The 21,000-nt window shown below is 42.7% G+C and overlaps 2 protein-coding genes across 2 annotated transcripts; both read left to right on the forward strand.

The window, feature by feature from the left end:
* Positions 1–2,720, forward strand: LOC149449454 (uncharacterized). The gene is made up of 3 exons (XM_089693198.1): positions 1–491; positions 1,154–1,604; positions 2,073–2,720. Exons 1-3 carry the CDS (start codon positions 1–3, stop codon positions 2,718–2,720), a joined length of 1,590 nt encoding a protein of 529 aa, XP_089549324.1.
* Positions 2,721–5,059: 2,339 nt separating this feature from the next.
* On the forward strand, positions 5,060–19,438 carry ZCCHC9 (zinc finger CCHC-type containing 9). Its single transcript, XM_089693225.1, has 5 exons — positions 5,060–5,356; positions 10,404–10,554; positions 12,657–12,749; positions 13,304–13,372; positions 18,693–19,438. Exons 1-5 carry the CDS (start codon positions 5,111–5,113, stop codon positions 18,806–18,808), a joined length of 675 nt encoding a protein of 224 aa, XP_089549351.1. The 5' UTR covers positions 5,060–5,110; the 3' UTR covers positions 18,809–19,438.
* Positions 19,439–21,000: the final 1,562 nt, after the last annotated feature.

Below are 21,000 nucleotides of genomic sequence, written 5' to 3' on the forward strand. Positions count from 1 at the left end.
ATGTATCAGGGGTTGGAGGAGCATAGATACAGAATATTCCCTGTGTATGACGTCTTAATCGAGACTATTAAGAAGGAATGGCAGGACCCAGAGAGGAAGCCTTTCTTCTCTAAAACGTTAAAAAGACGGTTTCCGTTTAGTGAGGACCCCGCGGCGGTGTGGAACAAGAACCCCAAGCTAGACGCGGCCTTTTCCCAAACAACTAGGAGGACAGACCTGGCTTTTGAGGACATGGGGGTTCTACCAGATTTGCTGGATAGGAGGGCGGAATCCCTCCTTAAAAAAGCCTGGGACTCAACCCTGTACAATCTGAAACCGGCCATGGCCTCGACGGTGGTAGCCAGAAACCTGGAGTACTGGCTTACTCAGTCGCAGGCCCATATAGTGGCGGACTCCCCCAAGGAAAGGATCCTGGCCTCTTTTGAGACCCTTCTACAGGGGGTAGAATATATTGCGGATGCTTCTGCTGAGTCGGTGAGGTTGGGGGCTAGGTCAGCGGCTCTCACCAATTCGGCTAGGAGGGCACTATGGTTAAAAACGTGGCAAGGGGACATCACTTCCAAGGTCAGACTGTGCCGTATCCCTCTCACAGGAGATTGTCTGTTCGGCCCAGGGTTGGAGGAATTGCTGGACTGGACGGCGGACAAGAAAAAATCTTTTCCCCTCAAGAGGAAGTTGCCGGAGGGAGGGACACGTAGGGCCTGTCCATTAAAGAGACTGAGCCTGAGACCGGTGGGCCAGGGTAGGCCTACAGGACAGAGAGGTCGGGGCAGGGGAGGGGCGATTTTTCGCCCTCCTGAGCAGCCCCAGAAACCGCACTGACTCGGTGCCTCCTGTGGGAGGAAGATTGGCGGCCTTCCTCCCGCAGTGGGAAGCGGTGGTTGCCAGCCCCTTCATTCTGGATATTATCAGAAGGGGTTATCGGGTGGAGTTCGTAAGGACACCGCCCGAGAGATATATGGTGACGACGCATCCGAGAAACTCGGCGATGGCCGCTGCCCTGATCAATGCCTTAGAGGATCTAGAAGACCGAAGGGTCATAGTCAGGGTCCCAGAAAGGGAACAAAGGAAGGGGGTGTACTCCCATGTATTTCTGGTTCAAAAGCCGTCTGGAGCATTCCGGCTGATTTTGAACCCTAAAGCCCCTCAACAGGTCTGTGCGTTACCGGAGGTTCCATATGGAGTCTATGTTTATGGTCAGGTCCCTGATCCCGCCAGGGTCTTTTATGGCATCCATAGACCTGCAGGACGCATACCTGCACGTGCCCATTGCGGAAACTCAGCAGTTCCTCAGGTTGGCAGGTGAGGGAGAGGGAGGAGTGCAACACTGGCAGTTCAGGGCTCTTCCATTCGGACTGTCCTCCTCTCCGAGAATTTTTACCAAGGTTCTGACAGAGGCACTGGTTCCTATTTGTTTGAAGGGAATTCCAGTGATAGCCTATCTGGACGACTTGCTGCTCTTCGCAGATTCAGAGGCTCACCTTCTGCGGAATCTGGGTATAGTGCAGGGCCATCTAGAAAACCTTGGGTGGATGGTAAATCTAGAGAAATCTTGTCTGGTGCCTTCTCAGAGGATGGTTTATCTGGGTTACACTCTGGATTCGGTGGGTCAGAGGGTCAGCCTGACTTTGGAGAAGGTGTCCAAATTAGAGGCAGGGATCAGACTGGTGCAGGGAAACAGGCCAATAGCGATAAGGCAGGCCATGTCAGTGCTGGGTCTACTGACGGCTTCCATCCCGGCAGTGCAATGGGCAGGTCTACATATGCGCCCCTTCCAGTTATGGGTCCTGAGAGTTTGGGACGGGAGTGCTCACTCCTTAGAGGACCGAGTCCTGGTTCCCCCCAGTGTAAAGAGGTCGCTGTGGTGGTGGAGAAGGTCGTCCAGTGTAACCCAGGGGTTATTATGGTGCTTCCCAGTGTCCAGGGAGGTCACGACGGATGCCAGCTCCAAAGGATGGGGCGTCCACCTGGGAGGATTAGTGGCTCAGGGGGAATGGTCCTGGTAGCAGAGGAACAGGTCCTCGAACTGGAGGGAGCTGAGGGCAGTGGCAGAGGCTCTTCAGGCCTTCCAGATGAGAATCACGGGCCACAATGTGCGAGTCCTATCGGACAATGCCACGACAGTGGCGTATGTAAACAGGCAAGGGGGGACAAGGAGCAGGGCCCTTGGAGCCGTAGCAGCAACGCTCTTGTCCTGGGCAGAGGTGACCTTGGCATCCCTGCCTGCAGTACATTTGAGAGGAGAGCTAAACCGGAAAGCGGATTTTCTGAGCAGAACACGGCTCAGGGAATCAGAATGGGCCCTGAACCCCGAGGTGTTTCAGGAAATTGTGCTGAGGTGGGGATCCCCGGACGTGGACCTTTTTGCCTCGGGAAGGAACAACAAGGTCCCAGCCTTCTTTTCCCTGTCCCGCTGGGACGGATCAAGGGCGGTGGACGCGCTGAGTCAAAAGTGGAACTACCGACTGTGTTACGCCTTCCCCCTGGTTCCCTTGCTTCCCCTAGTTTTGAGGAAATTCAGAACAGAGGGGACCTCATTAATTCTGATAGCTCCCTTCTGGCCACGGAGGGCTTGGTTCGCGACACTGAGGAGTTTAGCCTCCCATCCACCCTGGGAGCTGCCACCAAGGGAGGATTTGTTGTCACAGGGACCGGTCCTTTGCCCCAACGTGAGGAAGTTGAGGTTAACCGTTTGGTTTCTGAGCGGCAGCTCCTCTTAGGGAAGGGTTTTTCGCCCAGGTTAGTGTCCACGTTACTGGCCAGTAGGAAAGAGGAGACCCAGGCCATTTACAGTAGGGTCTGGGGTCGCTTTGCAGCTTGGTGTGATCAGATGTCGCTGGCGACCCACAGTTTAGTGTCTGTGTTAGAATTTCTGCAGGCAGGGGCTGACAAGGGGTTATCAGCACGCTCAAGGGACAGATCTCTGCTCTCAGCGTGTTCCTGGAGACACCCCTGGCCAGGGAGGCGCTGGTAGCTAGATTCTTTAAAGCTCTAGTGAGACAGAGGCCTCCAAGGGCCAGACCATTTCCGATGTGGGATTTGGCCAAGGTACTTGGTGTGATGACGAGGACGCCATTCGAGCCCCTGGAGTCCTGCTCGATTGGCGAACTCACCGTCAAGACTGGCTTCTTGGTAGCGGTCACCACAGCAAGGAGGGTGTGTGAGCTGGAAGCATTATCAATCAGGTCGCCCTATCTCCGTGTTTTTCCGGATAGGGTAGTTTTCAGGACGGACCCATCCTTCATCCCGAAGGTGGCACAGAGATTCCAGAGGGAACAGGACATAGTCCTTCCCTCGTTTTTTCCTGACCTGGTTGGGGGTGATCAGGAAAATTTTCATTTATTAGATGTCAGAAGGTGCGTACTCCAATATCTAGAAAGGACTAGGGAGTTTAGGAGCACCGAATCCTTTTTTGTTTTTTTCAAGGGAACTAGAAAAGGAAAAAAGGCGTCCAGAAGGACGCTGGCAGGTTGGCAATTACTGGAGCATACCAGGCGGAAGGCCTGGAGGTTCTGGAAGGTATCAGGGCGCATTCCACCCGAGCGGTGGCAGCTACTCAGGCTGAATTTGCAGGGACGTCCCCGGGGCAGATCTGCAGAGCGGCAACATGGTCCAGTTATGACACGTTTGCCAAACATTACAGGTTGGACCTGGTCTCGGTGCAGGAGCAGGCCTTTGGTCGTAAGGTCTTGCAAGCAGTTAGCCCGCCCGAGGGGTGAGTACTCGCTTATCCTCTCAAGGTGCTGGCCTGAAAGACGTAAGGGGAAAAATCAAGTTACTTACGGTAACGTCTTTTCCGGGAGTCTTTCAGGCCAGCACCGGTTTCCCACCCAGTGTTGATATGGATTATGTGAGCATGGTTTGTTATGATTACGTTGTCTCACGTTGTGTCTCCCCAGGTGACCGGAGGATGTTTGGAGAACTGAGGTCGGAGGGGAGTGGAGGTCTTTTATTTTAGGGTGGAGGTGTTTCCTCAGATGGGGAGGAGCCAAGGTCTCTCAAGGTGCTGGCCTGAAAGACTCCCGGAAAAGACATTACGGTAAGTAACTTGATTTTTTTTTACTTTTGGAGTGGAGATGGATTAGAACATCTATTTTTCTATTGCTATCAGTGTCCTTGTTACCCTAGGTTCACACCAAGTGTATTCCGCAACGTTTTGCAGAAACGCAGCAGAGTCCATTTAACATGATTTCCTATGGGACAGGTTTACATCTCTCCGTTTTCACTCGGTACGTTTTTTGGAAAGGGCCAGGGACTTTTATGAATTCAAAAAGTTGCGTTTTTGGCTCTATAGACTTCAATGGAAACGCTGCAAAAAAGTATGTAGTGCATTTTTGCCGCATATTTTATGCATTTTAAATCTGCCTAGCAACAAGAAAAAAAATTTAAAAACCGCAAAATGCATCAAAAAACGCATCACAAATGCAGGTTCAAAAATGTAAAACGCAATGCAGAAACGGTTCAAACGCAACCTGCACAGGTGTGAACCTAGCCTTAGGGAGAGTCACCCTCTCCATTTGTCCTGTTTACTGTTGTCATAAAAAATGAAAGTAAAAGAAAATCCCACATTTTCAGTTGTCATCAGAACAGTAATAGAGGGAAAATCTTCCAATAGGGACAGTAGTCTGGGGACAACCAGGGATTCCCTCATTTGGGTGGAATTTCCTCACTTCCTGTTTTGGTTATGGACAGGAAGTGAAGGAAAATCTCCTCAGTGGGACACAGATTGCAAAAAAAAGCTGACAGCGGTTATAACCCTCCATTACTCTATTCAACATAGAAAGGCAAAGTTTTGCCTTTAGTTACACTTTAAAGGTACACTGAATTTCTGGCAGAATCAACTGTTATCTCTTCATGCTTGCAGCAAAAGTTCTTAGCCGAAGAAAATAAAGCTAATAGCCATCACAGCTAAGGAATGATCAGCTGAAATGTATGACATGTTCGATCAGGGATTTAGAATAGACATCCTATAACACTTTGAACGCCAACTGCCCACAGCAAAGATGGCGGCCGAGGCAGCCTTTTACAATGTGTTCTGAGCGCCGTCCATCCGGCCGTGCAGGGACGTGTTTCCGGTTTAGTCCTGTACAGCGGACAGTGTGGAGTAGAGATGACTCGGTGGGCTCGTCCCGGACATGTGAACGCTCCAAGCCGGAACCGCAAGGTGTGTGCGGCCACCCCATGGGAACAGCTGGGGAAGGCCGGCCAGGAAAGGTCTGCTCAGCCGCCCAGGAAGAAGAAAAAGAAGGAAGGCGGGTATGTCAATCAGGATGTGAATGGCTTCAATGCTGTGTTCAAGGAGCAGCGCCGGGATGGCCGGAGACTGAAGAGACAGACCAACAAGAAGAACAAGATGGTGAGTAGAGCGGCCTGGGGGTGTGGGAACCGATGCTGCCCCCTTGTGCAGGATGATCGCCTCTGTCTGATATGTGCTATCTGTGGCTCAGTCTGCTCACGTTGTACGTGATATCAGCTCAGACCAGGGCTGTACAGTGGAGCCCTGGCAGCCCCTCCATCGCCTGCATGCCCTCTGAGCTCAATGTTGACGGTTTTATATTCTTTTAAGGTGACCATACATTGTACAATCTAATTGTTCAGTCTTCTTTAGATTTACCATCAACTACTAGTGCAGGAGCCACCTGATGTGATACACATTGAATGAATTGCTCAGATATACAGGGGTTGGACAAGTGTGAAAGTGACCACATGTTTCACTTTGAAAGCGGAAATGATGTAACATTCTTGGCTTCTGCTGTGTGATGAGACACCTAGCTAACAGGAGGTAAGCCTCACTTGTGTCATGCACTGCTAGTAATACGGAGTCATGTCAGAGCTTACTGGGCTTCAAAGAGGGCAGATTGTTGGTGCCGCTTGGCTGGTGCCTCTGTGACTGAAGTTGCCAATCTATTTGCTGTGTCACGAGGTACAGTATCAAAGGTTATGACACCATATACAGTGTCCGGGAAAATGTCATCTGACGAGCATAAGCGCGGTCAACTGGCCAAAAGAGACAAAAGGACATTGCACAGGATTGTAACCCGGAATAAGAAACCAGCTGCAAAAGTGACTGCAGAGATCAGCCTTCCAAAACCCGTGTCCACAAAAACTGTGCAGAGGGAACTCCACAAGCAAAATGTTCATGAGCGAGCTGCAATTGCCAAACTACTAGTGACCAATATTAACCACTTGCCTGCCCGGCACTTCTACCCCCTTCCTGCCCAGGGCAATTTTCAGCTTTCAGTGCTATCGTACTTTAACAATTGCGCAGTCATGCAACACTGCACCCACCCTCTAACAATTGCCGGTTATCGGCAGTACTTTCCTCACATTGTGACAGCGTGAGGAAAGTGCAGCCGATAACCGGCAACTGCATTTACCAGTGATCTGCTGTGTCAATGGACACGGCTGATCACATGGTAAAAGGCCGCTGTGATTGGCCTTTTACCACATCACGTGATCAGTTGTGTTTGTAGGAAACAGCGATCACGGAGATCGCCGGGTGCACGTGGGAGGGCGTGTTCTGGGAGGACGTCATATGATGTCCTCCCAGAACTGGCCGGCTGCAGTGAAGCCGTCATTCGGCTATCTGCGGTCGGCAAGTGGTTACTGTTCAGAAGAGGAGAGAGTGCAACACCCATAAATCCTGGACTATCCATCAATGGAAAACTGTAATATGGTCCGATGAATCGAACTTCACACTGTTCATGTGGTGAACACGGTCCCAAGCTTACCATCAGGACTGTCTTGTTCCAGTGGTAAAGCATGGTGGTGATGCAATTATGGTTTGGGCAGCCATATCTTGCTATTCTGCACGCCCCATCATCCCCTTGAAAGGTAGAGTCCCTGCCAGCAAACTTTGGCTGACCATGTGCACCCCACGGTGCAGATATTGTTTCCTGAAGACAGTGCCATGTACGATAATGCTTCCATTTACACTGCTGGCGTTGTCATATCGTGGTTTGAGGAATATGCAGACAAGATCTCACACATTCCACAGGCGCCACTGTTGCCAGATCTCAGTATCATAGAGCTATGATGATCAGTTTTTAAGAACAAGGTTCAGGCTCATTTTCCACCTTTTGGCATCTCTGGGAGAACTGGAATGATTTTTGCATGGTGTCAGATTCCATTATCCCCCATCAAAGACTATTTGTCATTTCCCAGAAGAATTCAAGCTGTTTTGGATGCCAATAGCAGTCCAAATTTGTTCTTTTAACCGGTGTTTCCATAATTTTGTCTCTACCTTGCAGGGTGAGGATGGGGCATGCAGAATGCCAAGATATGACAAACTGTTTACTGTTGGCACAAGAGAGTCCTCATCATAAGCCTGGGACAGTGTCCACCACATGCAAACATATCCAGTGGTTGGGAACAGTGTGAAGCTCAGTTCCCCTTTCATTGATTGATAGGTCATGATTTATGGGTGTTGCACCACTCTCTCCTCTCCTGAGCATTGATATCAGTCACTGGTGCTTTGGCAATTGCAGCTTACCCATGAATGTTTTGCTTATGGAGTTCCCTCCACACAGTTTTTGTGGACACGATCCTTGGAAGACGAAGATTGAGCTCTGCAGTCACTTTTGCAGCAGCTGTTTTCCTATTCCGGGTCACAATCCTGTGCAATGTCCTTTTTGTCTCTTTCAGTCAGTTGACCATGTCATCCGCACTTATGCTTATCAGATGACGTTTTCCTGGAAACCATATATGTCGTTATAACCTTTAATACTGTACCTCGTGACACTGCATATGAATTAGCAATTTCAGTCACAGAAGCACCAGCTAAGCGGGCACCAACAATTTGCCCTTTGAAGCTCAGTAAGCTCCGATATGACTCCGTATTACTAGCAGCGCACACAGTGAATGACGAAAGTGCTGCTACCAACCTGTTAGCTAGGTGTCTCATCACACAGTGGAAGCAAAAGAATGTTACATAATTTCCGCTTTCAACATGAAACATGTCGTCGCTTCCACACCTGCAAATCATGTAGTGTTTCCATTTTTCCCTGTAAGTCCCTGACTTTTACAAAATGTGAGAGGAAATGGGGATCAGAATGGCAGAGCTCTCCTTTATTACTGGACTTACACACTTCTCGTACACAAACCTTGGTGATCTAATTTGAATTCTTCATCTGGACCCCTAAACACATGTTGATATATGAAGAAAGTGAAATCTTTCATGGGCAGTTTTTATATCTTTTATATATTCCCTTTCCTTTATTCCCTCTTCTCTATTATTATTAATAATAATAATAATAAAAAAAAAATTAAAAAAAAAAATATATATATATATATATATATATATATATATATATATATATATATATATATATATATATATATATATATATATATATATAAATTTTTATATTTTTCTTTTTTACTTGTCTTTCTCTATAATAATGCTTTTTTTGCCCTTGTGATGACCTTGAGGCCACAGGAGGCAGGATCCAAGAGCCATTTTGATCTCTGGTCAGCTCTATGGTCAGCCAGCGGAACTGCCACTTGCATTCTCAAATTCCCTGGTGGAACGGGAGAGTCCAAGAAAGCAGTGGAAGGAGGGGGATGTCCCTTCCCTCTGCTTGTAAAAGCGGTCCAGTGGCTAATTAGCCACCTGGATTGTTTTTACATAACAGGCGACCCCCAGCTGAAAAAAAACAATACCAGGGTGATGCTTGTAGCTGCAGGCATCATCCTAGTATAACCACTCAAAGTCCAGTAATGTACCAGTATGTAGCTGGTCCTTGTTGGGCATATGTGTAACAACAGAGAACATGGACACTTGATGAATCGGGTCTGTGGACCAATATGACCGCAGTTAATTCTTTTTAGTAATGCCCATGTTGAGGGTTAAGGCCCAAAAAAACTGTGATAGGTTTCCAAGCAGATTGTCTGGCAAGAGCTGAACTTGGTGGGCGGCCCATATATTGTTGTATGTAAAAACTGCTTTGGCCCACAATTATTTGATACTAACTTTCAGTGAAAAACAGAGGAGGGGCTAAACGCTAGTGCTGGCAGCGAATGGGGCAGATCCTGCTAACACTTTTTTAAGGAGGCACTAGTATAATTCTATTTGATCAATATATTGATATACAGTGTGGTGTTCACTCTCCTTAGACTGATGGGGGGGGGGGGGCAGTGGGGATGCGCACACACACCCAGAAACAGAAAGCGACACAGGTACGTCACTTTGCCCTGATCCGCAGCAAACAGGATGGCAAGTAGTTAAGAAAAAGAAAAATTGTCTCAATATTATTTTTTTTTTTTACTACTGTTTTTAAAACTACTTTCATCAGTGTAGTGGAAAGCTACCATAGTAACATTTTATTAGTCTGGTGGGGGGTGATCAGAGATAAATTTTTTTTTTTTACACTTTGCATTGCAAGAGCAATGAACATTATTGCTCCTGCAATGCAGTGCCTGCTTTGAACTGTCATGAATGACTTAAGTTCATGGCAGTTCAAAATAATAGTGTTCTGTGATTGGCTCCAGCTGGTCACATGGTACAGGGAGCTGTAATTTGACCCCATGTACCATGTGAGACCTGTGGGCCAATCACAGCTCACCAGGAAGAGAAGCAAAGCAAGCTGTTATGAATCAGATTGATTCATAACAGCTTTGCCTAGCATTGTGATCATGTGACTGCATAGTGATCACATGATCAGCGGGTCCCATTCATTGGGATGTTCATTCTGATGTATCCGGTGGACACGGGAGGGGGGGGGGTAGTGACGTGCTGCGCCCTCCAGTGGGCATACTGCACCCCCTTGTGTTGGGAAAGGCAGAGCGACATACCAGTTCATCACTTTGCCTGTAGCTGCCGCCCATCCACAGTACACTGCGGATGGGTGGTCTTTAAGTGAATAAAAGTTGATCACCGTTTTTTTGAACAGCGCAGATTCCGGGCAAAATTTTCTCAGCGCATATCTAACTATGATTTCTTTAGCATAGCATGCATTTTTGTGGGTATAATTGTGTGTCATAGGTATGTCACACAGTTAATGACCATATTATGAATGGTCCACTTTACATGCTTGGGGAATAGATTCCATTTTTTTTTCCTTTTTAGGGAACAGTTAAATTGTTTAAAATATTGCAACTAATGTGTCGTGCTTTATAGTGCGTTAGCTCAATGTAAAAAAACATATTGGATAGCTGGCTTTGGGCATTTTTCAGCATTGTTCAGCTTCGTAGATAGGGGCTTCTGATTTGCAAAACCATCCCAAGGCCACAGATTGAAAAATGTAGTAAACAAGAGCACAGTGGAGATCTTGATCATGGCAGTAATAAGATGTCTTATTTCATTGGTCTGATGAATTATGGGCATAACCTGAATGGATTCTCTTTGCAGCCGCCAAGTGTTTGGTGATCGTGTATGACATGTGGCCTACTTTTATATTTTCCAGGTCTGTTTTCACTGTCGTAAGCCTGGCCATGGCATGGCTGACTGCTCGGAGGCTCTAAGATGTCAGGAGATGGGTACAGGAATCTGCTTTCGATGTGGATCAACAGAACATGAAATCAACAAATGCAGAGCCAAAGTGGATCCAGCTCTTGGTACATATGAGGGTTATTTCTTGGGAATGTCCTCTGGTTTTTAAATGAGTGCCAAGTTACTGTGTTGGTATATTTTTCCATTATTTAGAATATAATCAACCTTCATAAAGCTGATATAAGGGATTTACATGAGAGCGATCTGTGAAGGTTCTCATTTATCCATGTTATAGTTTAACTCTCATGTATCAAACACAAGGCCCACGGGCCAAATCAGGCCTGTCAGGTCATTTCATGTGGCCCTCGCATCCCTCCTGCAGCTATAGCACCTAACTTGTCTCAGCAGCCAGTAGCAGAGAGGACAGAACTCCTCCGACAGATCATGTAGCTGCAGCTGACTCCAGCCCTCCTCTGGTCTTCCTCCAGGCCCTGCACTTTCTGCTGCCCAGCCTTTTCCCAGCAGCAGCAAGGTAAGGGGAGGTGCACTGTGATGTAAGGGAGGGTGGGGGACTCTTGACTTGTGATAGTGGGGTGGGGGGGCTTCGGACATCTGATGTAAAGGGAAGGTGGTGTGCTCTGGACATCTCGTCTTGCAGCTAAAACTGACCCTGATGCGGCTTGTGATGAAATTGAGTTTGACACCCCTGGTTTAACTAGTAGCAGTTGCTCACATTCAGCTTTTTTTTTTTTTTTCTGTAATGTTGAAGATATTTCATAGCTTATCCAAGCCAATTTTTCAGCTCCAACCACTGTCAGCAAAAAATACATGTCCATTGAACAGAAGGAAGAAGCAGAACACACAGAGTAATATAGCCATCTCATTTGTACAGTGGGGATCGAAAGTTTGGGCACCCCAGCTAAAAATTTGTATTAATGTGCATAAAGAAGCCAAGGAAAGATGGAAAAATCTCCAAAAGGCATCAAATTACAGATTAGACATTCTTATAATATGTCAACAAAAGTTAGATTTTATTTCCATCATTTACACTTTCAAAATAACAGAAAACAAAAAAATGGCGTCTGCAAACGTTTGGGCACCCTGCAGAATTTATAGCATGCACTGCCCCCTTTGCCAAGCTGTGACCTGCCAGTGTCATGGATTGTTCTCAATCATCGTCTGGGAAGACCAGGTGATGTCAATCTCAAAGGTTTTAAATGCCCAGACTCATCTGACCTTGCCCCAACAATCAGCACCATGGGTTCTTGTAAGCAGTTGTCTAGAAAACTAAAACTGAAAATAGTTGACGCTCTTGAACAACCATCCTTGAACAGGGTTGGGGACGATAAAACATCATCTGTCTTTCACATATTCTATTTTAACATTTCTACCCTGAAGTTTTGACAGCAATATACACCTTTAGCCATCTCAGTCGAAGTAGTAATACCCATGAAGTCTTTCTGACACCAAAGATGGGATAATGTAACTACGACAGGGTGGTCGCACAACTTTCACACCTCCCATCCTGTACTTGCTGAATCAATATTTGCCTTTCCATTGTAATTGGATCAACGTGTCTCTGCTACCTGTGTGAATATAAATGCTGGCATATCTTCCTTACATTTCATGAAAACTAAAAAAGGGACTTGGATATACTACAAAATGTCAGTGTTATAGAATAAATCCAACTAACTACTAGATTTACTGTAAATATGGGCTATTTACAGAAACAATTTTAACCATGGTGCTTCCATGACACTGGTGTCAGAGCGCTATGTAAGCAGAAGCTGCTTATTTCAGGCTCTCTCTAATATAAGTCTGGATGGTCCATCTGAACAGGCAGGTAGGGGTTGTTGCTGTGTGTATCATTTAGGCCCTGAGTTCTGTAAAAGGTGAAGAATAGCCATGTAAACGTGAAAAAGAACCTAGATTTTCACCTGCTCAACTGAATTGTTGAAAGGTAACATTTAAAAACAAATTTCATATTTCCTTAAGATTTTATTTAGTCCTTAAAAGGAGGGAGCATCTCTTTGGGTATAATGCATCGCAGACTATTCTCTTTGACTGCTGAACGTTTCATGATAACTGGCAGTATTGAGGAATGGTAAATTTGGAGACAAGAAGTCTTTAGCCAGCACATTGTAAATGTTCTGAAGATTAAAGCAGTGTCTGCCAGCTATTATTTTACTAAGTCAGAATAGTAATATTTCACTTTCAAATCTTTCAGGAGAGTTCCCATATGCAAAATGCTTCATATGTGGAGAGATGGGCCACTTATCGCGGTCGTGTCCAGACAATCCCAAGGGATTATATGCTGAAGGTATGTATTTCAGTCATTTTGTATTCATTTTCGAGTTTTAAGAACCAGAACACTGTTTAGATACTGAAAACAGATCTGGAATTTATATTTGTTTTCATTTTTGCGCAATTGTCCTCTACCTTCAGTTTAGTTTATAAAGGGCTACATTGAAGGAATCCAGTACTGAGTGAAATATGGAAAGTGCTACTGCTGTTCTTTTTTTGAAAATGTCTTACTAATGCAGTGAATTCAATCATTTCAAAGTCAGAACTGCTGCTTTTCATACTTGTTTCTGGCCAATGTAAGAGCCAAATTGTCGGCTAGGTAATGGTATTTTTAGGGGAGCCCAACCGATAAGTCATAGCTGCATTATGATTAATGCTTGGAGCAGCATTTTTTTTCCCTACACTTTTAATATTCATTACCATAGATCACAACGTTTATTTTTTTCACGAGTAATTGCTTTTAAATTTATCATATAGCTATTAGGTCACACAGCAGTTTTCCACATTTTCACTGCAGAACGTAGACTGAAAAGTAACTAGACTTTCATACACCTCTTCATTCTTCTTTAGGAGGAAGCTGTAGGATTTGTGGCTCCGTTGAGCATTTCCAAAGAGATTGTCCAGAACATCAGACATCAGGTAATATTACAAAGAGTTCTCAGTGAATGAAGATTTAACGAACATCACTGACCACAAGGCAGAGCTGCCACAGGTCACATGACCTAATGTGTTAACGTGGTTATAAACCTCAGATGTGAAATATGAACAAAGCATGTTCTTCTATAGTGTGTATTTGTCTCAGTCCAGAGCCTTTCCATTTCTGTCCACTGGCTTGCTCCTCTGCTATCAACATGAGTGACAGGAGGGAGCTACAGCACACAGCATGTGATTGACTGCTTCAGCTCTGTTCCTGTGTGAAGGGGGTGTGTGTCCTTTCCCTCCAATCAGCTCTTCTCACTGAGTTCTGCTGTGTGTAACTTGAGCTCCCCACCCCCCTGCTCTCTGGAAGCTCAGACAAGCTGTATACATTCTGCACTGTAAATGGATGTAGAGAAGACTGGATAGACAGGTACAACTTATGTAGAAGGATTTTTCATCTCTGTATCACCTGAGGCCAGTCACTCTGCTGGGCATACGTGAGGCGTTACAATCACTTTTAACATCACTTCATGGAACCTATAAATTTGCAGGGCCTAACCATTGTATGTTTAACTTTTGGGCACCCCAATTTTTTGAGAGGGGATTTTTTTTTTTTTTTTAAAAGCTGGCCTAATTTCAAGATTATACAGCCCTTACAAAGAGTGAAATTGCTGGAACACAAGATCTAACTGCAATCATAGCAATCTGACAGAGCATGCTGTAAAAAGGACCAACACTACAGTTGCTGTAGTAAGAGAACTCCGAACACAGTCTGAAAGTAGGTCTTTTGAATGTGCATACTAAGGATCTTCTGTCCCCAGAAAAGTAATAGAGGGGAAAGCTTCCAATGAGGACACTAGTTCTGGTGACCTGAGAGACCCCAAAAGATTCTCTTAATTTTGTGAGGATTTCCTCTCACTTCCTGTTTGTTCATAGGACAGGAAGGGAAATCTCCACAATTGGACACAGATGGTGAAAAAAATCTGACAGGTTATAACTCTCCCTTACTCTTTGCAAAATTGAAAAGTTTTGCCTATAGCTCAGCTTGAGGGTATAAATTGTACATGGGGCAATCTGCCTTGTCTTTGGTACACTGAATGATGCAGTCATTAATTTCTTATGTGGTAATAAGTAGAATAATTAACACTTAGGGCATATCTTTCTGTCACTGTACAATGCAATAGTTTCTGATCTATTTCCACAAATATCTTTTATTCTGGCAATATTATGTTAAAGTGTATTTAACCCTAACAATGTTTTTGTCCTGTTTGCTCCCTTTTTGTTCTATCAAATATACCATTCCAATCGTTTTTGTATATCTGTTTGATAAGTGTTAGATCCTACCAGAAGTCTAGTAAACTGGAAAATGGCCTCTGCTTCCCTGTGTAATATTGTTTCGGGTTCTCTCAGTTATGGTGTTGTAACCCTAAATCATGTTCTGTTCTAAGGTGACAATGCTGCTGCTCCTCCTATAAATACAGTACAGGGAGTGAGTGTTGTCACCCTAAAGCAGGAGGTGTGTTATTTTCTGGACCACTGGGTGAAAACAAACTAATACAGCAACACTTTACATTTTTGTTCTTGGGTTTAGATATGCTGTAACCCTTGACAACCAGCGACGTACTGATTTAGTGGTAATACTAGCTTGGTGCCTGAAGCTGCCTTCCGTGGCTCTCCTGGGCCCTGATTGGAGACCGGCAGACCAAAGATCTGCATACATCATTTCCAGTTTCGTGGATGTGAACAGCGCCTTTTTTAAAATGGGAGAGCATCTGATAACATCGATCTTGATGTGATCATATGCCGTGAAGGTCAGAGAGTAAAAAGTACCTGTCACTGCCCACAGGGGATATTCATATTTCCTGTGATAACAATAAAAGTGCTAAAAAATAAAGGGACAGTGTAAAAAATATTAAACTACACCCATCACCCTGTGCTCATGCACAAAGGCTAACACTTGCATCAGTCCCTCACGCATACGTAAACATGGATTTGCCCCATGTGAGGAATCGCCGAGAACGTCAGATCAAGGGCAGTAATTCTAGTACCAGACTTCCTGTATAAATCTAAAGTGATAAACTGTAAAGGCTTTTAAAGTGTCGATTACGGGCATTTTTAGGTACTGTCGTTTGGCCCTATTCCATGGGCAGATGCAGTTTTAAAGTGTGACATGTTTGGTATCGATTTCCATCCATCTTTTATATTTTACAAAAATTGGAAATTATATTCTCTGGATGAAAATTCATTAACCGTTTCAATACCGTGCAATTTTACACCTTCCTGCCCAGGCCAGTTTTCAGGTTTCAGCGCTCTCACACTTTGAATGACAATTGCGCGGTCATACAACATTGTACCCAAACTAAAATTTTATAATTTTCTTCACACAACTAGAGCTTTCTTTTGGTGGTATTTAATCACCGCTGGGGTTTTTATTTTTTGCTAAATTAACAAAAAAAGACCAAAAATTTTGAAAAAAACCCACATTTTTCTTTGTTTCTGTTATAAAAGTTTACAAATAAATTATTGTTCTTCATAAATTTAGGCCAAGATGTATTCTGCTACATGTCTTTAGTGAAAATAACCCAAATTAGGATGTATTTTTTAGTTTGTAGGAAAGTTATAGAGTTCACAAATTATGGTATAGATCTGAATATTGATCAATCCTGAAGTACTGACGGCCAATCTAATTTCTTGAGGTCCAAGAATGTCAGAACAGTACAGATATCCCCCAAATGACCCCTTTTTGCAGAGTAGACAGTCCGACGTACTTCATAAGAGGCGAGTTTTTTGAAGTTGTATTTTTTTTGTCATAATTTTTCGGAAAATGAAAAAATTAAAAAAATTATTTTCACTATTTTTTTTTTTTACATATTGTCACCAGTGCAGTACAGCGTCATCATATAACTGGCATGGCGGTGAACAGGGACACTGACTGGTGGCAGTATGAAAAAAAAAAATATATATATTTTTTTTTTTTAATTTTTTTTATTATATTTAATTTTTTATTACATTTTTTTTTAATTTTTTTTAAGATTTTTTTTTCATATTTTACTTTGACCAAAGTAGTGCAATGTTACCATAGTAACATTGTACTACTTTGGGGAAGTGATCAGTATTTTTTTTTTTTTACACAATTTGCTTATAGCAAAGAATTACTTTGCTATAAGCAAGCATTTACCTGAATGAAATCGATTCATTCAGGTTTTTTTTTTCTTTTTTTTTTTTTTTTTGTGCTTAGCTGTGATTTGGTCACAGCTAATCACATGACATGTGCATGTGATTAGCTGTGACCATTCACAGCTAGGCACTAGTATACAATGGATGGCATCATGAATGAAGCCATCCATTGTATACAACTGTCATGTGACCTGCTGTGATTGGTCACAGCAGGTCACATGGTACCAGCAACGGGAGCCGGTAGTCGGATCTGTCATCGGCCGTGTCTGAGGTGCACGGCCGCTGACGGATCGCACTGCTGCGCCGCTCTGCATTAGCTCAAACGGCGCATGTGCGGGAGCACGCCAAATGGCGTGCACCCGGAATGCAGGGACACAATTGAAGCCGCCAAACGGCCATTGGCCGGGCAGCTAATGGTTAAACTGCATTTTTTCAAAAAAACAATTGCGTTTGAAAAACCACTGCACAATTACCGTGTGACCTAAAAAATTGCAATACCCCCCCGTTTTTGTTATGTAAGCAAAAAGTTTCAGAAAGGGCAAGTGGCTAATGCAGCAGTTCTGAGTCAATATGGTCATCTGCTGGATCAATGACTTCTAGACTGATGCAGACGGACCATGTCCCCTTCACATAGGCTCTGCCCTGAATTAAATGTTCAGTAGTGTAACTAGGACTATGCCTATGATGCATCTAAATGCATTACACTGGATTACCCAAAATACAGCACTGCCTTTAGTATAATCTCATCCCTTAACAAGGGCAGAGCTATTTAGCAAGTATTCTTTATAAATGGGTATCTTTAATTATTGAGCAGGTGTTCTAACAAGTACTTCTAGGAGGTATAATGCAACTATGCCATGTATAGGAGGTAATCGACAATGCAATGAAGAAAAGGCGCTAAATACAAAAAAATCAGTCCAGGTGGAGAATTGTTTTTTTTTCTTCAGTGAATGTTTTAAATCAAATTGGATTCTTGGCTGAAAATAAACAGTAAGAGATACTCGTGGAGTCGGTGAACTCCTCTAGGAGGAGGGAAAGGGGGTGGCCAGCTTTTGCCTTTTTTCTGTAAACATGTCTGGTGTCAGTCACTAGTTGCACCGACTGCCCCTTTTCAAATGCCACGGGAACTGATCTGGTCACTTTGGTGGTGATGTATACAGCCATCTTTGGCTTTGCTGTAGTGACCTCATTTAAGATTTGGTTCTGTCAGATCAGAGTTTTCCCCCAGGGTTCTAGCAGACCAGCCAATCGGTGAGTTGGGAGAATCATGTACTTGTACTGCTTGCTTGCATTAAAATACATTTATTGATGTATAAATGAATACAGAAGTACATTCATTTGTATATATCTACATGGATTTCAGCTTTAAGAATATTTAAGTTTTTAATAAATAATGTATAGGATCACATGAAACCTTTCTAAAACTTTGGTCGTTACACAGTGGTCAGCAAGAAAAAAACTTGCATCATGTTCAACACAACATTTTACAATCTGATTGTACAATCTGCCAACAATTATATAGTGCATTGGCTTAACTGATTGGTTATAAATTAAATGAATTGTCAGTGGCATCTTACTTTATGTAACTTTTTGTAAATATAAAGGAAATTGTACAACCAAATCTAGTCTAAGTGGAACTTTACCCATAATAACTTACTAAAAAAAAAAATAATGTTCTTTAGCACATTAATAGTTATGCTACCACTATCATGGTGTGCTGTAAATTGCCTGCAGCATTGTTCCTCTCTTCTTGTGAGTGGCTGTCATTTTGCTGAAGTCCAGAGCCCCTGAGCAGCAGTAAATCTTTAGACTGTCAACAGATCAGCCTCTACATTTCAGCACAGCACTGAAAAATAGTGAGCAACTGAGCATGTGCAGTGCAGGGTAAGACTGTGTATTGGTGGATTTTAAACAGTAGAGGCACTTATTTTTAATGTTTTACATAGCTATACCTGCAAAAGGGGCCATCATAACGTGATCTAGAAGTACTTAATTTTCTGACTAAAGTTCCATTGTAATAATTGAACTGTTTATAGTGGTTATAATCAAAAAGAAAAGTCATATTGCAGTATATAATTCTTAGTTGATGGATTTTAAGACCTGTTTTTAATGTAAATATAACTTCTTTTTTTTTGGTACACAGCTCAGATGACAGTTGGCAGATGGACAAGCGGAATGAGTGCAGATCATGAAGACGTTCCTGTCATTCCTAAAGCCCAAAAAGTACCCACAAAGACTCCAAAAGTTGTCAAGTTCTGACAGTTCATCCACTTTGGAACAATACTAAACCTTCTACCCAACTGAACTGTTGAGCAAAACACAGGAATTTGTATATCATGAAAGATCGGTGGCTGTAGGGTCTGTTCACACTTGTGTGTCTGATAGTCAATCGATAATGCAGCAGGGTACATGTACTAAAAACACAAAGGTGATTTACTAAAGGAATAGAGCACATTTACTTTACCTATCTAGTTGTGTAAACAAACTGGTGCTGTATCTTGCTACCCATAGACAGCAATAGGACAGGACAGTGATTTGGGTAGGTGATACCAATTGTTGGCTAACTGAACATTTTTTGCGGTGCAAGCTATCCCAAGCACTCAATTTCATTCTTTAGCATTGAACTATGCCTGAAAACTGTTTCTTTTATGTAGTGACGCAGCTTGTTTACATGTATAAAAGACCCAAGCTTTCCTGTGAGATGGGAACTGCAGAAGTGTGAACACTCCCTCTCGCAGATAACTCACTTTTGTCAATATTTCACAACATACTCTTTTTTACCCCATACCAGCAACTGATGCAGTTTCATTGCCATTATATAACAAGTGCCTTGTCTCTAGAATTGTGATATTGTATTTGCTGCTGGAATAAACCCCATGGGTCTTTTTATTTGCAGTATTATTTCTTGGAATTCTGAAAATGATCTTGAAAGAAATCTGTCAAGACAAAATATCATTGCTGCCTAGCAGCACTAGGGTCGTTTGTTTGAATCCCAACCATGACACTACCTTCATGGAGCTTGCATGTTCTCCCTGTGCTTGCATGCAACTCTTTCGGGTACTCGGGGTTTTCTCCCTTGCTCCAAAGACATGCGTTTTAGATAATGTGGCTGCTCTTTGAATTGGCCCTAATGTATGTATGTATGTATGAATGTGCGTTAGGAACCTTAAATTGTAAGCTCCTTGTGGGCAATGACTGATGTAAATGTACAAAATATATATGTAAATTACTCTGTAAATCTTCAGTGCTGCATAAATGCCTGTAACATAAAAGGATATTTAAAAAAAAAAAAAAAGAATTTTTACCTTTTATGAACTCTTCACTTTTGATCAGTGCTTTGTAAAGTTGTTACTAAATGTTACAAAGTAATTATAACAAGAAAAAACAGGATCTCTTTTATATACAGCAATATGCTCAACTTCAACAGGCCTGCTAGGATCTACCATTAGAAAATAATATGGTCTTAACCCTTTTGCTGTCAGAAACCTTTTTGCTGCTGCTGGCTTAAAGTGTAGTTCTAGTGAAAAAAATAATGCAGCAGCAACAAAAACTGTAGCTGCTGACTTTTAAAAAAACAGACACTTACCTGTCCCACGATCCTGCGGTGTGTCAAATAAAATAGAATGAAACAGAATAGAAAAAAATAGAATAGAAATTAAAAGATTAGAATATAGACTTCTGAAATTTTGAATTTCGATTTTCAATTTAGAATAGAATAAAATAGAAAAAATATAACCAACTTTTGAAATTCAAATTTTCAAATTTCCATTTTGAATAGAAAAGAACAGAATAAAATAGAATATAGTCATCTTTTGAAATCTGAATTTCAATTTCGAATAATATAGAATGGAATAGAAAGAATATAGATATCTTCTGAAATTCAAATAGAATAACGTAAATAAGAATATAGCTGTCTTCCTAAATTCGAAAAGAATAGAATAACAAATAAAGGAAAAAAATAAAAAAAAAATAGAATAGAAAAAATAGAGTAGACTAGAATATATATCAAACAAGAACATGCAGCGCTACTATAATTCCATGATATAATCATATAGAGTATCTAGACAAAAAATGGTATTGTGAACACCAGTTAATCATAAGGTGGATATGGTAATATCTAAACCGTCCAAAAATTATGAGAATGGTGACTATGAATCTAGACTAGAATATGACCATCTTATGAAATTTGGATTTCAAATTTCGCATAGAATAGAAAGAATATAAATGTTGATCGAAATTCAAATTTTGAGTAGAATACAAAAGAAAAATATAGCTGTCTTGTGAAATTCAAATTTTGAATTTCAAATAGAATAAAATTCAGATATTTTAGTTTTCGATTCGAATTTGAATCCAGCCAAAAACGAATTTCATTACGAAGGCAACAAAACGAAATTAGTAACCTAGCAAATCAATCTGAAATTTAAACAAATGTTTTCATTCTGCACATGTCT

Source organism: Staurois parvus, unplaced genomic scaffold (genome assembly GCF_062004578.1).
Source record: "Staurois parvus isolate SC_StPar_1 unplaced genomic scaffold, SC_StPar_1.0 ptg000618l, whole genome shotgun sequence".
Taxonomy (NCBI): domain Eukaryota; kingdom Metazoa; phylum Chordata; class Amphibia; order Anura; family Ranidae; genus Staurois; species Staurois parvus.

Coding starts and splice junctions, on each gene's coding strand:
- LOC149449454 (XM_089693198.1), top strand. CDS start 1: ATGTATCAGGGGTTGGAGGAGCATAGATACAGAATATTCCCTGTGTAT. Junction 492..1,153: donor TCGGTGAGGTTGGGGGCTAG/GTCAGCGGCTCT, acceptor GCCCCTCAACAG/GTCTGTGCGTTACCGGAGGT. Junction 1,605..2,072: donor TGGGTTACACTCTGGATTCG/GTGGGTCAGAGG, acceptor CAGGCCTTCCAG/ATGAGAATCACGGGCCACAA.
- ZCCHC9 (XM_089693225.1), top strand. CDS start 5,111: ATGACTCGGTGGGCTCGTCCCGGACATGTGAACGCTCCAAGCCGGAAC. Junction 5,357..10,403: donor CCAACAAGAAGAACAAGATG/GTGAGTAGAGCG, acceptor TATATTTTCCAG/GTCTGTTTTCACTGTCGTAA. Junction 13,373..18,692: donor TCCAGAACATCAGACATCAG/GTAATATTACAA, acceptor TTTGGTACACAG/CTCAGATGACAGTTGGCAGA.